The sequence below is a fragment of the Scatophagus argus genome, chromosome 17 (assembly GCF_020382885.2).
Source record: "Scatophagus argus isolate fScaArg1 chromosome 17, fScaArg1.pri, whole genome shotgun sequence".
NCBI classification, from domain to species: Eukaryota; Metazoa; Chordata; class Actinopteri; family Scatophagidae; genus Scatophagus; species Scatophagus argus.
Window position 1 is genome coordinate 9,015,316 of NC_058509.1, and position 16,862 is coordinate 9,032,177.

The following is a 16,862-nucleotide window of genomic DNA, read 5'->3' on the forward strand; positions in this document are numbered from 1 at the left end:
AAGTTTTCTATTTCTATTTTCTTTCTATTTGATAGATGTAGTGTGAGTTTGATTACAGTCCATGAAACACAGAGAGGTATACTTTGCTGCAGAAATGAACTTTATGTGCCTCATTTGGGTGTCATCATCTGTGGATTTATTGTCATAATGAGGTCTCAGTGCTGAGTTCTGAAATGCAGTGAGCTCCAAAGGTGGTGGAGCAATGACACATTGTTTTGACACATCTTTGCCCTTTTTAGTCCCTGAGTTTCATGGTGAATTTCAAACTGTACGGTGTCTAAATGGTGATTAAAAGACCAGACGGTCAAATTTAATGTTTTTACTGCTGCATATTTTTAAATTCTGCAGCATTTAATGTATATTTTAATCTTCTAGTATATAACGTTATTCAGATAGAAAGGAATTAAACACCACAACAGTTACAATATAGTCTTCAAGAGTGATTTATTTTGCAGTATTTGTATGAGCAATAATCTGCTCTGTGAGTTAGTTTAAAGCACATGATTAGATGAAGAACTGCATATTTAAAAATTCCCACAACTCGAAATCGTAAAGGGCATCTGCTAAGGGGCCGCACAATAGCTGCACGTCCTCGTTCATTTCTACAAAGTAATTTCTCCTGAGAGATCAATGGAAAAATTAATGGAGAGAACCACCATTTAAGTGCATTCATGCTTATAATAATACTCCATTGTGCGAGCATGATGCTTTTTATACGGAGGGATTTGTCTGTCCATATTCACTGCAGTCTGTATTTTTTATATACTTTTAACAATGGAGAATACATTCATACTATGTTTATCCTAGAGGCGTAATGAGTTGCCAGAAAGTAGTGTGTAGGAGTTCACTGGATTGTCCCAATGATATTTTCAGCCAATATTAGCTTGTCACGGATATAATTAGTGTATAACTACGTGTCGACTGATGAGTAACACAACACATGAGTGCAGAAATGCTAAAGATGTTTTTGCTGCTAATAAGAGCATTGGCAAGGTTACTTTTTAGCTGTAAAAGCACATAAATGCTGTCCAGAATCTTATATAATCACATTTAAGGATCTTATTTGGTTTACCTAATATGTTTATATATGTTTTTAAATAACAAGCGCAGTATCGTCTGTGTTCTACTATCCTATAAAATCCCAGAGCCATGATGTCACTTCTTTTAGTGGCAAAGATCCAGTAGAAAACATCCACCTGGATGTGTGTGTGTATATGTCCTTAAATTCAGCTTTGTCACTCAAACCCAAATACCCTGAAAGGTTGCACCAATACTCAATGTGAGATAAATGTGTTTGTCTGAGAGTGCTGGCTCCATCACCCACAAGATTTACTATAAAGGTGGGCGCCTGTGGTATTACTGGGTGGCTGCGTGAGATGTATGTGTGGTTTTGAGGAAGAAGAAGAAAAAGAGAGTGTGTGTGTGTATGTATATGTGTGTGTATTCCTAAAGCCACATCCTGTAGACTTTGGCTATGAAATAAAAACATTATCAGTAACTGTAGCCCTGCTGCAAAGTCACTGATGCAATACACAATATGTGAGTGTGCATGTGTGTGTGTGTGTGTGTTAGACAGGTCCTCCATCAGTGAGCCAACGAAGCTCTACCAACAAGTCACTCACTTCTTTCGGTCCACACATTCTCCCTCTCCTTCTCTTCACTCCTCTCTCTGTCTGTCTCTCCATCTGTCTCATTTTTCCTCATTAGCCATCTCTCTCTCTCTCTGTCCCCACGTTCTCTCTTTCTCTCCTTCTTTTGAAAATCACAACATTTTCACTGTCGGTTGGTGTCTAATGCAGTGTTGCTTGTTTTTTTGTCTCTCTCTCTGATCCATTTCCTGTGTCAGAACCAGCCCTCTTCTCTCGTGTTGTCTTTTTAGCTGACCAGTCCTGTTTCTCTGTTTCACTTTTTTCTGTTTCTATCTGTCTAACAGCCTCTCTCTCCCAATCCCTCTCTTTTTCTTGTCACCATTCATCTATTATTAAAACCAAGGTCTCCAACCTTGCAACACTTTGACTCCATTGCCTGTTGCTAGGCATACAAATCATACACACACACACACACACACACACACACACTCACACACACACACACAGGCACGGTGATCCAGACAGCAATCCTTCAGTCTGCTCTGAATCGCAGCATGTCACAGCTATGGATTTAAGGGAGCACTGCAACATTATTGACATCATTTACATTAAAGTTTCAGTGAGTTTCTGTCTACTCTATGCATAAATGAATTGATCATAAGCTAATATATCTGTCTACACACCTATAACGAGGTGTCATTGAGATTTCAGAGCATAATATATCTGTGAATGTGTGTGTGATTGTGGAGTTGGGTTATACTACACCTACAGTTCAAGCGCTTTCAAAGCTTAATATTCGCCTTAAATTTGCTTTATTGAAAACAATAAAATGGCGCCTGATTTATTTTTATTTTCTATGAAATGAAAAAAAGATATTGTGTGTGTTAAGGCATGGATGCATGTTGGGTATTTACAGAATGATACCTGACTTGGCAGTTGGTTGGTTTGAAAATAGAAACTGCCACAGTAAGTTACTCAGTAAGACTACAATGGACATCTCAGGTTATTTCCAAGGAACCATTTATGTTTAAAATATTTGTGCACTGAGCTTTCATCTTGGAATACATGCAGACAGCCCTGTACAGCTTTCATATAGACTTGTTTGAATAAAGGCCATCTCACAAAATAACGTATTATTAGTCCCAGTGTACGTTTACTAGTCATTCTCAGTCAGAAAGGGGTTTTGGTGTGCAGCTAGTAGCATAACGGCAGGGATATGCAAGCTGCACCTGTGTCAGCTCCTTTTCTCCTGCTTTTCTTTGTAATCAGAGATTTGTTTGCAAAGCCTGTTCAAATTGTAAAACCTCAAGAGGGTCTGTAGTGGTTCAGTTCATCCTACTTTTAAGATTTTAAGAGCCACCATAGCACGAGATGTTAATAATAAATCAGATTCAGCAGCTGCCAATTGGATGGATTCAGGATTCGGCACTCCACACAGAGTAAACCTTATGCTCCACTTAGGAGTAGCAACTGATTCCTGCCAATTGAAACGGGCACAGGTGCTCATTTGTCCTCACTCACCTGCTGCTCATTGAGATGTGGCACCTGGACATCAGATTGGACTGTCATGTGGACAGTCGTGCCTGTTGTGTCTTTTGTGATGCCAGAAATGAGGTTTTAGTAACGAGGGGCCTGTCAGACCGGTCAGAACTGGTCAGAACTGAGGTAATTGATGCCTTTCCTATATTACATTTAAGTTAAACCAAGTGCTTTGTAAAATAGACTGTCATCACCATTATAATTTGTAGTGTCTATAATAGTACAGTGTATGATGTAATCAAGTTAACAGGCATTATATGTCTATTTTTTTAATTAATTGCCGACAGGAAGAGCCATTGCCATGTGTATCTGTTTAGGTGGGTGATGTTTGTCAAAGAACATCCACATGATTGCCAGAACCCAAGGTTCCTCCTGCAGAACATTGCACTGTAAACATATGATTAATTATTTCACCTGTCATTGGTGTTAAGGTTACAGCTGATCGGTGCAAATAACTTGGTATTGTTTCAACTGTATTCGTTTTTGATTTTAGATTCTCTACTCGATGTGTTATAAAATGACAAATAAATGATTCCTTGATACAAATCTGCCTGCAAGACATTTAAGTATTTTTGAGGACTTTTTTTCCATTGTGTTGGCTTTAAATGATAGAATAATGGATGCCTCGCCTCTCGTCTGTTTTCTTTGAAACACGTGAATGTGTTGTTGAGAATTTGTTTCCGGTGATGAGTCATTCCCCTGAGCTCGGGCTTTCTTTTTTTTTTTTAAGTACATCATTCTAGCATTATCCCATCATCCTGTGTTATGTAACATTGTGCTGGGAGACTACAAAGTGCAGCATCATAAATGCCAAGTGCCTGCTTCACAGTCAGTTGTAAAAGAGGGCTAGATGGTTAACATATGTTAATCTCATGACAAATGCCTTTGTCTAGTATGCGCCACATGCTAGACTTAAGTTTATCACATAGCTTGTGAAAGGCTCAACTGCTATTACTCAGCAGCTCAGGCTTAAACACCAAACGCATGATATTATGGCCACTTTCAGGAGTAAGAGAAATAAAAATACTGAAATTCCTGGATTTTAACATTTCTGTGTCATCCCTGTTTGGGCTGCTATTTTTTTTTTTTTTTTTTTCTCTTTATCATCAAGTCATAATGTCAGCTCTTACTTTTGAGATTTTATTTTAGAATTTTCATCTGCTTTTTATGGTTTTTAATATGTGATGTATTTTATAGGAGGGAAAGATGTCAAGGTGGATTTTTATAGCACAGTTGACCCCTGGTTCGACGGGTTCGTAGCATGTGTGCGTGTGTGCTGAACAGGGCATACAGACCGCAGCGTGTGTGTGTGTGTGTGTGTGTGTGTGTGTGTTTTTCTTCATGATTCCCTTCACTTGTGTACTACTATGTGACTTTGTGTGATTACAACACAACTCAATGATCTACATGGACAGATTAAGACAGGAAGTAAGTGAAGGAGGAACTTTATTTGGTATCATACTTGAATACTTCTGTGGAGGACAAACATTTACAAGCTTAAAACAGCAGCCTCTCATATTTTCATTTATGAAATTTCATCCTGCGATAATATCGCTGACCGCCCGCTCGGACCAGCATTATTGTCAATATTTCTTGCACCCATTACATTTGTGCTGGGTCTCAGAGGATCTCAGTCTGATTGCAGTCACTGTGTTCCAGGTACTGAGTAGTTCCTTCTTAATCACACAGCGCAAAATAGCATCTCATTCAGAGCAGCTGAAAAACCATGAAATATGAAATCATGAAATATTCATTCACAACATAACCAGAAATGTGGTTCAATTTTACAGTCAATAACCTTAGCATTGGGGTAGTGAGCCAAAGAGGGACTCCTTTTTCTTTCTTCTTTTGTGTGCGTGTGAGTGAGTGAGTGAATGTGTGTGTGTATGTATGTGTGTGTGTGCATACATGTGTGCTTCAGAGGTAACCTGTGAAGGGCAGGGCTTAATTAATTACAGAATTGTAAACAGCATTTCATTTTATAGTCATGAATTATTGATTCGTGTAATGTTCGGTCCTCTTGTCAGCGTTCCTCATATTGAAATACTCTACCTGTAGTCCGTTCAGTAAAAACTCATTTTAAAAGATGGGGTTGTTTCTCTCATTAGGGCTCAGGAATATATTCCATACATTTCAAATCATGTATGGCCCTGACTAATGGAGCGAGCACAGTGACTATTTGAAGACCTGTCCCGATTCCTAATTTGACCGATAGTCATTGCAAACATCCCTAACAATGTGGTGCCCTAAATACCAAAACAGAATAAATGGACAGGGATTGACTAAGCAATGCTGTACTTACTCAGAACATACGAGGTGCCGTTTTGGCCCTCATTAGTCATTGGAAAGGCTCATCAAGAAGCAGCTCCAGATGGTTTAGAGCTCATTAGACTTTTTGTTTTCACTATAAGCAGATGAGGCATTTGGAAAATGCTGCTTTAACCTTTCTTAAGTTTTGTCTTGGCACGCTTTGATTGGCTCCATCCCTTGTTTTGGTATAATACGGTGTACGAAGGCAACAGTGTGTTAACTGATTTAACATTTGTTTGGTTATTTATTCAGATTTTCTCACACGCTGTTCTCAGATGGGGAGAACATCAACATCTTGGAGGAACACAAATTACAAAATTGCCTCTGAGATGTGGGTGTCCTGTTCTCTCACCTGTCCTTTCTGTACATAGATTGCAGGAATCTTACTGAGGACAGGCACATCCTGAAATTCACTGATAATGTTGGAATCACAAGCCTATTAGAGGGTCATGAGACAGGAGTTTGGGCCTGTAGTTGAGGCATTTTTACAGCAAACTTGAGTGATTTACTTCTGCCCTGTGATGTGTCCAGATCAAAGAAAACAGCCCAATTATTATCTGTGATCCTGAAGTCCAATTTACAGAGTTACAGGTACATGGGAGTTACATCATCACGTACAAAAAAAAACATCTTGTGCACTTTATGTAACAAGAGCCGAAAGGGATTGTGTGCTTTAATGAGACCAGAAAATTGATGTCTTTCTTATATATCTCAGATCATATCAATCCTCAGCAGCCCCTCAGTGGCCTGGTTTGGAACCTGAGAGAGGCAGGAAAAAATGTCAGCATTGTGAGTGTAATAAATGAGATCATTTTCATTCAAAAGGCCGGCCTCACTGATGTCTACTGTGTGAACAAGTCAATTTGAGCCTCTCCCTTCAGGTCACAAATTCAGACAAGCACAAGCTAATTAGATCTTTCTAATTTCGTCTCACATTGCAAACCTGCTGGAGTGTACACGAGGCTGTCCTCTGAAGTCCTTTTCTTCTGTGGCTAATATATACCTTGGATTATCATTTTACATGGTTTAATGTTTTTAATGCATCTTGCATTTGGCAAACCTAGTAAAGGATACATATACTGAAAATGAAGCACAGCAACAGCCAGAACAAGAGACAGTTCATAGCACATGACAAACATCGTACTATGCATACAACACTGCAACTATACATCCCGCAGTTGATTACTATTAGCAACTTAGCCGTGAAATCAATTTCACAATGGTCACAAAAGAGAAACAGCCAATAAGCTTTTTTTTCCCCTCGAATCTCATTATCCCCCCAAAATCTATTACCCTTACTCTCTCAGATCTTTAAAGGTAGTGCATTTACACTCTGTGTGTGTGTGTTTGTGTGCGTCTATATGTATTCCCATGGACAATATGGTGTGAGCATGATGGAGCATTAGGGAACAGAATGGGATGAGGCTCGATTTGCAATCACAAACATAATGTTGAAGTTGTGCACACATGTCCATGCAAACACACACACACACACACACAGAAATACACTTTAAGGAGCCTAATCCCTTTTGTGAATCTGTCAGCCTTGTTGTTACAAACACAATAGGATTATTCGCATGTGTGTGTGTTTGTGTATGTGTGTGTGAGAGAGAGAGAGATAGACAGAAATGTGTGTATCCTTGTATGTGATGCAAAGGGAGAGACTGACTGCAATTGTGTGATTGTGTGCCTCTGTTTGTGTGTGTGTGTGTGTGTGTGTGTGTGTGTGTGTGTGTGTGTGTGTGTGTGTGTGTGTGTGTAGCATGCATGTGCACGTGCGAGTAGTAGTATGGGAATGTTCCGACAGTGTGCCTGTTTTCTCTCCAAAGCAATTTGTTCTCTATTCTTCTGGTAGGTGTGTGTGTGTATGGGTGTGTGTGTGTGTACAGGCACAGGGGTGTGTGTCAGGCAAGTTGTGATTGGTTGAGTCTGTGGGTCTCATAAAGACGATGTCATGATGGAAATTAATGCAATACATCACAAAGACGCACTCAGGCACACGCACAAGCACACACACACACACACACACACACTCATATACACTCACAGTGAAACTTATACTCACACAGCACACACACTCACACAGCACACACCTTTGCTTCCTGCCATGGGCCAGTCCTGTAAATAATACTGAAAACAGGAGAGCAGTGCAGGGGAATGAAGGAGAGGAGCACTGGGGAAATAGAGGGTATATTTCCAGAATTACCATACGCAAAATTTTCAAGAGAATTATGGTGACAGAATGGCACGTTTTTTTCCAAAGAATCAAAGAAGAATATGTCTTACCTAATGGTCAGATTGAATGTGAGGGGAAAAGATGTGTCACGGATGCTCAGGAAAGAGTCATACAGAAAGAGATTGATGCAAACTTGCTACAGGTTAGGAAAATGAAGAAGTTGAAGCATTCAGGAAAATCACCTGATGCAGCAAACCCAGAGCCAATCATTTTCCGGCAAGACTCTCTTCCAGCTGGCAGTATGTTTTCATTCTCAATGGATGATGAGCTGTTGTAGCGTGACATACTGGTTCGCAGCAGGGAAGGATGACTACTGGGTATTTGAGGGTGATGACTTCTTGGTAACCATAGATATTGTTAAAGCTACACTCCAGACACTGAATTAGCTAGCTGCCAGATATATTCACTGACAAGTCTGAAGGGGAAAAAAAAAGCTACAGGTTCAAGCAGTATTTTCAGCCAAAAATGACATAGGAAAGATGCCAACCAAAACAAGTATAATAAAAGCAATCCGTGTGGCTGCTTTCCTTCACCTTACATCCACTTTGAACCCAAATTTAAATACTTGACAATGAGTTTTGAATAAAAAGAACTAAATATGGCTCTTCAGGCTGGCATCATGAGGTAATTTACAATCAGCGGGATTTTTTTTTTCTCTTTAATCATCATAAATTACCTTGTTTAATAGCCACCACAGTGTTTTAAAAGAATCTGATTTTTATTTTATGCAATTTACGTCATTATGCCTACCACTTACACCATGTCAGAGGTTATTTCTGTGCAGTGGCTATCTAAGAACTGAATGATGTAGCCCATTAGGTCAGGTCAAAGAATAAGGCCACTAATATTCTTTAAGGTTAGAATACATTCATGCTCAGTACTTTTATTTTTTTAAAAATGACATTTCTGAAACCAGTTGAGCACTGTAGTTTTTAGGAGTAAGAAGTAGATTTTGTTGTGTGCTGTTTTCTGCTGTGATAATAAAGATTTGACACACCTGACTCAAACTAAATGTTCATGTTAATGAAGAAACGTGTCACTCAGTTCACCAACTGGCTTTATTTTATTTATTGGACATCCGTAGAAGTCTATGGCACAGACGAATAACACTCAGATGTCAGATGTTAACTGTCCTTCTGAACTTGTGTCTTCTACAGAAATAGACAAAGAGAGTTGTGGTGACCCTGGAACTCCTCTCTATGGAATAAGAGAAGGGGACAGCTTCTCAAACGGAGGAATCTTGAGGTTTGAGTGCCAGTTTGGCTTCGAGCTGATTGGAGAGAAAACAATTTCCTGCCAAGACAACAATCAGTGGTCAGCAAACATCCCTATATGCATTTGTAAGTATTCAAGTTATCTTGTAGGTGTTCCAGGGATGTGGCAGCAGATGGGGAAATAAAGTGCATGTGCTCTGCTGTGATGTTGATAACAGTCTGACCTGTCACCATGGTGACAATACAGAGTTTATTATGGCCTGGAGCAGATGATGACCGATGATGCTGTGGCAATGAATATTTAACAGAACATTTCTTTCTCTGCATCTCTGTCCCTCCCCTCACTTTCCCTTCCTAAACCCCCCCACTCTCTGTCTCTTCATCCATCCGTCTGTCTGTTTTTGTTTGTCCACCTGTCTATCTGTCTCTGTCTGCGTTCATGTACATCTCTTCATCTCTCAGTCCCCTGCATGTCCAACTTCACAGCTCCCTCAGGAACCGTCCTCTCCCCGGATTATCCTGAAGGCTACGGGAACAACATGAACTGTGTCTGGCTCATCCAGTCAGATCCAGGCTCCAGAATCCACTTGGCATTTAATGATTTTGACCTTGAGGCGCCCTATGATTCCCTAACAGTGAAAGATGGTGAGACAAATGATGCCCTCATCATCGGGAGGTTCTCTGGAGCCGAAAGTCCTTCCCATCTGACGTCCAATACCAACACACTGAGGCTGGAGTTTCAGGCGGATCACTCCATGTCAGGACGAGGATTTAATATCACATACAGTAGTATGTCATAGCTTTCTATTTCACCCTGTTCCAGTTTGCAATTTAAATACAGGGAAATAACCAACTTTATTGTCTGTGCTGTAAAACAGGGGGAGGTAGTAGTATATTGATGAAGTACTACAAAAGACCAAAATCTGATTTGAAAACATGAGTTTCATACATGGTTATGGCAGGCAAAAAAGCTCATTTAGGGTCATATTCATTTTCAGAGATTGTGGCTGAGGCGTTGTCGGCGTGCTGTTGTGAAGCTATAAAACAGCACTTCTAATACGACTGTATACAAATTTTATGCATGACTTTCAGCCAAGACCTGTAGCGACTGAATTAGATGTGACACGTTTTCGTTCTGAAACATTATATCATCTGCTTTTGAAAACATTCTGTGGCCTCAATGCAGCCGTATTCTCTTTCATTTTCATCACAACGATCGCTTAAACAAAAACAGCAGGCGCTTTTTTTTTTTTGTTCCCCTGAAATACTGAATGTTTGGTTGCTTCATTTTAGATCGAAGCTTTTTTAATTTGCTGAAAGTCAGATCGGACCGGAGGATTCAACAACACAGAGAGTTGTTCTGGAAAAGACAAAAGCTCATTGATCCAAGAGGGGTCATATGGCCAGTGCAGCAGCTAAGAATAGAGGTGTGGGTTGGAGAACAAAGACAAAAATCAGGCATGGAAAGTATTCACAGAACACTTTCAGGGAACCTTTTTGGCTTGTTTGTTGTCATACCCAGAGTCAGATGAGAAGATTGATACCATTTTAATCTTGATGCGTCCAATACAGAAAAGGGTCCAGGATGTGTTTAGCCCTGTTTAGCACACCAGAGGCAAGCGGAAACCTATTTCTGTCAACAACGCACTTTCCAAAAACTCCCTTTTACCTGTTACCTTTTTTAAAACATCATACCTCATCCGTTTAACCCATGTCAAAATAAAAAACCAAAAGTGTTTTAGGAATAGTTAACACCTCTGAAGTTCTGTCCTCATTGTAAAGTTGTCAGCAGTGCAAGCTTTTGTAATTGATCAAAACCCAGTTAAGTCTTAGATGTATTGAAGCCTGGGATGCAACATGTACAGCAAATAAAATAAATTTAGATTTGTTGGAATTTATTCATTTTTGATGGCGGAGAGCTGTTTGCCCCTGCTTGCAGTCTTTGAGCTAATTTAGGCTAAACACGTCTCTATACCAGACGAGCAAAAATGGAAACTGATATTGATCTTCCCATCTGAATGCTGGTTTGATGGCAAACAGACACATTTCCCAAAGTGAAAGTGTTCACACGTTTCTTTACAGTCTGATTTCAGTTCACACTATTCAGTTCTGTTCTGCATGTCACTGCATTTGTCATTTTTAAATACTTCAATCACCCGATCTGGTCAGATCACTTCAACTTGTTGTTCGTTACGGCCTTCAGATCTGATGAACCAGCCTATATCCCGTGCAGATACGCTAACATGAGTTTTATCAGAAGTTACATTGCAGAGATACAACACCAAGCACTGTGCAAGTATGCTGCAGCATGAGAAATGAGCATAAGATGTAGAAAGGCTGAGCGGGGATATAGAATAGACAGATTACAGGAGAAATTTATAGACATTTTCCTGGCAAGGACTGAACGCTCGAGGTTGTCACGTTGCAGCCATGTGTCTATATGATTGGTGCTCAGAAGTCTAATCAAAATGATGAGCAAAATGTAACCTGCGAGTGCCCATTAAGTACAGGTCTCATACTCCTTAATAACATTTCTTCTGTATGTCTCTCACTCTCTCTCAGCGTGAGCGCCTGGTCTCCAATATCTTCCTCATCATGTCTGTGTCTGCTTGTAACTTTTTACCCCAGCATTTGGCCATAATGAGTGCCCAGACCCTGGCATTCCCATCAACGCTCGTCGCTTTGGAGACAGTTTTCAGCTTGGCAGCTCCATATCTGTGGTCTGCGAGGAAGGCTTTATCAAAACCCAAGGAACCGAGACTATCTCCTGTCAGTTAGAAAGAGGAAAAGTCATGTGGAGTGGGCCAATCCCGAAATGTGAAGGTAAATATTGACTAAGTTGTTGATTCAACTATTAACTTGGGAACAATATGTCATCGAAGATATCGTCTCTACTAAGGCATAAAGAACAGGAGATGGAAAATGTTTCCTGTCATCCCGTTGGAGTGAAAAAGATATGGAGGTGGCCAGTTAACCTAAATATCCGAAGAATTTTGAATACTTTGAATACACTTTTGAATACTCTGCTGCCACAGATAGACCTCCTAGCTTACAAATATACTTCAACTGAAATTGTATTTCAGAATAAAAGCCATATGTGGGAGGATATTTATGCAGATGACCTTTAACCCAAATGTAAAGTTAATGACGTGTGTATATGTGTTAGATATAATTTTCTTAATCTTATGTTAGAAAAATCTCTCTCGAAAAGTCAACCGAAGCCTGCTTATTAGTGATCACACCAGTCCGTTTTGACGGCACATATTTCATGTTATTATTATATCCATTTCACACTAAATGGTAATTATATTGCCACTTAGAAATATAATGATATGTCAAGGTAGCATTAGCGCAAAGTCTAATCAGCTGCTTGCTTGAAAGTACAGAAAAATAGAAATGTAAATTTGACCTGTTAATCTCAGACGGATCCAAAGAACTGACATGGTATATTAGTGTTTTGGCTATGACTCCATCAGCAGATATAATTAACTTAGATAAGATAAGATATTTCTAACACAACTACTGCTGATAGAACCATAAGACAGAGAAAGTCTGTGTTTATTGTGCTCCAGGTAAAATATTGTTCCCAGAACCTTTGTAGTGTATTTATACATAATGCAACTGCTTGGATGTAAAATCCACTTGCTTGTTTTCAGCAGGTGCAGAACAGAACAAACTGACTTAGACACAAAGTTAAACCTTAAACGAGATCGAATTTAAAGTAAAATTGGACTTAGTGTAAATTCAACCAGTGGCCACAAACACAACTCCAGAACAATGTTAATGTTTCCCTGTTTCTGCCTGACTCGTAAAAAGGCAACAGCTAACACGTTCATCATATTTTTCAGTGTTGTATTTAGAACTTGATGCGTTGTGTGGACAGTGAGTTTCGTGTAGATTGAAATAAATCAACTAATTTAAATAAAATCTCATTGTTTTCCTACCTTCACATGCTGATGAGGTCACCAGTATGCTTATAGCTATTTATCCAAAGTGTAATTTAAAATCCTTTATCTTCCCTCACTTCGCTCTTCTGTCCCCCCTTCCTCCTCCTCCTCCTCCTCCTCCTCCTCCTCCTCTAGCCCCATGCGGAGGCCACTATTCAGCCCCAACTGGAGTGATTTTGTCTCCTGGGTGGCCTGGTTACTACAAAGATTCCCTCAGCTGTGAGTGGGTGATTGAATCAGAACCTGGACGCTCCATCAAAATCACCTTTGACAGGTGGGTGACATAATTCCGCTTATAATAAAAGCTCTCAATGGGCAGAACTGTGCAGATTCATCAAAATCACTTAATTACATTCACAATCAATGAATTACTTCTGACAAGCAAAGATTTACAAGACTTGTCGAAGTTTATGGTGAATCACAAAGAATGTGATAATCATCTGTTAAATTTAATAGACTGTATAATTAATATTGGACATATTGATCAGGAGGGCTGGATAATATTTTGGTTTATGTTATGTGCTCTCTGAGCTGTGAGGCAAGTCTTTAGAGGATCCTGCAGAATCATTTGTCATTGGTTTGATTGTCTGTTGAACTTTATTTCATTGCAAAGTGCATTTAACAAAACTGGCTTAACAACATGTAGATGGATTGAAGGACCTGACCTGTTAAACCTTTTCCTGTCTCTCTGCTGCATGTTAACTAAAAAAATTCATAAATAAAATGTGAAAATGTGATTTTCGTGATATTTTCGTTAGATTTTTTTCACAGTCATTACTTTAAAGTTTTACAATTTAAACAGGTTTAAAAGAAAAGTTGGCCTTCAACATTCTTCAGCCACTGTATTATGTTGCATTAACGAGGTTTCACTTTATTGTTATGGTTCAAAGAACATAAACTTGAACCTTTTGCAAGTGTTGTGTTGTTCTAATTGAGAAGTCCTTTATTCCAAAACTTTAGAAATTATTATCAACATTAATATCTGTTCTGATAATCGATATTGTCTCACAGGTTCCAGACAGAGCTGGGTTATGACTTTTTGGAGATCCATGATGGCCCAAACCTTCTGTCTCCTCTGATTGGCTCCTTTAATGGTACCCAGGTTCCCCAGTTCCTGTTCAGCAGCAGCAACTTTCTTTATCTGCTGTTCACCACCGATAACAGTCGATCAAATGCTGGCTTCAAAATATTATATGAAAGTAAGTCAAAAATCAAAACCGCATGCACACATAGACATAAATGTGGAAAGTATTGTCAGGTCAGAATAATGCACATGTAGTTTATACACATAAAATCAGAGCATAAATTTAACAATTTGTGTGCAGAATGTCAGAACACAGTATTACACTGGTCACTGTCCAGACAGAGGTTCATAAGCTGGCCTCAGTATGAGATAACGCAGATCAGCAGAAGTGAAAACCTCAAGTCTTACTCTGAATATATGCCATTTAGACCTCTTATTTTTTTTCAGGCGTTACAGTGGACAGCTACTCATGCCTGGACCCTGGTATCCCTGTCAATGGTATCCGGTATGGACAGGATTTCTCCATCGGGTCCACGGTTTCATTTGGTTGCGATTCTGGCTACAGACTCAGCCATGAGGAGCCACTAGTGTGTGAGAAGAACCACTGGTGGAGCCACCCTTTACCTACATGTGACGGTAAATACGCATAACCTCTCATATAAATGAACAATTTATATGTGTGCCTTGTTCTACGTTATACTTGATTTTGTTGTAGAATTAATCAAACACCATTCTCAATCCTCAGCTCTGTATCATCTGTCGGCAAGTGGAAGAAAATCAGGGAGACAGCCATTACACACGCTGTTATCGTAATAATTTTACAGTCTTTGACTTTTTTACACCAAATGATACATTCAGTAAGGGAAGCGGGGGAGCTTGCTGTCCCTGTACAGCAAACTGAGTCTCAGAACATGTTGTTCTGAGACAAAACCACTGGTTGAGTCTCACAAAATCCCACAAACACACACACACACACACACACACACACACACACACACGCACACACAGAGTCTTGGGTGTACGCAGTGGCCATTTGCAGTGAAGGCTGCTGTGGCTGATGGGAAATGATTTGAGGAGAAGATTAGAGATCTGTGGGGATGTATAGTGTGCGTGCATGTGCGTGTGTGTGTCTGCATGTGTACTGTGTGTCAGCGCATATATGTGTCCTTGTGCCTGTGTGTGTGTGTGGTGCTTTTATCCATGTGCTTCCTGTCACCTCCTCTCCTGGGTGAACTGTGAACACAGGAAGGTTTGAGGTAAGGTTGACGAGAGCCTGTGTTGGCTGTCACCTCCTCTCTCTTCTCTCTCAAATCAAGCAGGGGTGAGTGGGGGAGGGGGTGGTGAGAGGATGGGGGGGCACAGGAGTCGCTGATGGGAGGAAGGGAGCTCTCCCCCTCTCTCTCTCTCGCTCTCTCATTCCAGTGATGGGGGAGCAGGAGAGGAGGGAGGATGGAGAGATTCTGCACTGCTGCATCAGTTTTGTGGCAGCTTGTTGTTGGCTCATTCGCTTGTTAACCACATTTGAATTGCACGGTTCCCAAGAATGGCAGTGGTTTCCTCCGAGGAGACAGTTTGAGCATATAAACATCAAGTATGCTCCCTGGAATTTGTGGGCTGAATGCCATTAGACTGTGTTTACACAGTATGTAGACATACAAATACAGGAACTATTTGCTGCTGTGGTTGGTAAGAGATGGTCTGCCCCGATGATCGACAGATTGTACATGATTTCTTCAAGCAAGACGACGCCAGAAGCATCAACTCAGCCCAGGAAAATGCTGCATAAAAATGTTGTCTGTTCTAAAAAGATTTCTGGATTTGGACCAAAGTGGTTTATTTAACATTTTAAAACACATATTTTAATGACAATAAACCAGACTGTACTGTTGTTAAATTAATCAAAGTATGACTACTTTGTCAAGCCTCCAAAGACTGATGTTTTAGTGGAATCACTCAACCCAGTTTCACTCAAATGAAAGAGAAAACAGATCGAAAAACCTAGTAGCAAGGAATAATAGATAGATATGCAGAAAAGAATGAGATGGAAAGAGATATTCAAGAAAGATAGACAGAGAGAGAGAAAGAAGACAGAGACCGGGTGAGAGACTGCCAGAGACTGAGATGTAATGCAGTGTTTCAAACTCTTCACATAGCTCAGCATTCAACATTAAGAGCTTCCTAGGAGAAAAATATGAATAATTAATGGTGCTATGTGTGTGTGAATGCAAGTTTTTGTGCATGAGTGAGTCTGTGTCAGCCTGTATGTGTGTGTCCATGACAGATTGTTTCTAGGTACTTGTTCAGTTTGTAAATATTCTCACTCCTTACCCTTGTTTGTGGGGATGCTGATATTGTAAAATCCATTGTGGTTGACAGTGAAGCTAGCAAGCAATGACTTGCCTGCTTCATGCCGTTTTAGCAGAGGTCACCATTGCAGAGCGTCTATACAAATTCTAGCCCCGGCTGCAGTTCTCAGAGTTGGATGTTCTAAGGCCTCCATTGAGGTGGTTAATTGTCCTGCCCAAGGAAACTTCAGCAGAACTCTCAGGTTTGACCTTCTCCCAGGTGCTCTGCCACCGTTGCACTTTTGAGGTAATGTTATGGCATTTTATAGGCTTATTGTAAGAGGAAATGACAGGCCAGTCAGCCAACTGTAAGATGAACCAGCTGGAGCGAGCAGAAACGAAGCACCTTGCATCACATGCATGCATTAGTATGCATAAGAGGAGCAACAGATTTTTCCAAGTTTTTCCAAGGACCTGGTCTCAACTCTGAGCATCTCTGCTTGGGCTCTTGCTGCATAACAATAATGTGCACAGTTGAACCAGGAGCACAACTTGCAGGGTCATCCTGAGGCTGTACTTAGGGGCTCAAAATGTTTTAAGTATTCCCTGAGATACATTTGCACTGCTTCACTGCGCTGAATAGCACTGCTTTGAATCACTTGAAATCAAATTGTGTTAATAGAAAAGAATATTTCAGAAGCAAAAGGCGTTTTATGGT

General features: G+C 40.2%; 1 protein-coding gene across 1 annotated transcript in view; it reads left to right on the plus strand.

Annotated features, from left to right (window-relative positions):
* The window catches only part of csmd3b (CUB and Sushi multiple domains 3b), a 313,752-nt gene that overhangs the window by 220,647 nt on the left and 76,243 nt on the right, over window positions 1-16,862 (plus strand). The window contains exons 13-18 of the mRNA XM_046418010.1: window positions 8,832-9,014; window positions 9,351-9,677; window positions 11,517-11,711; window positions 12,971-13,109; window positions 13,847-14,034; window positions 14,307-14,495. Of these exons, the coding sequence (XP_046273966.1) occupies window positions 8,832-9,014; window positions 9,351-9,677; window positions 11,517-11,711; window positions 12,971-13,109; window positions 13,847-14,034; window positions 14,307-14,495 (1,221 nt within the window). The remainder of the gene's footprint in view (window positions 1-8,831; window positions 9,015-9,350; window positions 9,678-11,516; window positions 11,712-12,970; window positions 13,110-13,846; window positions 14,035-14,306; window positions 14,496-16,862) is intronic.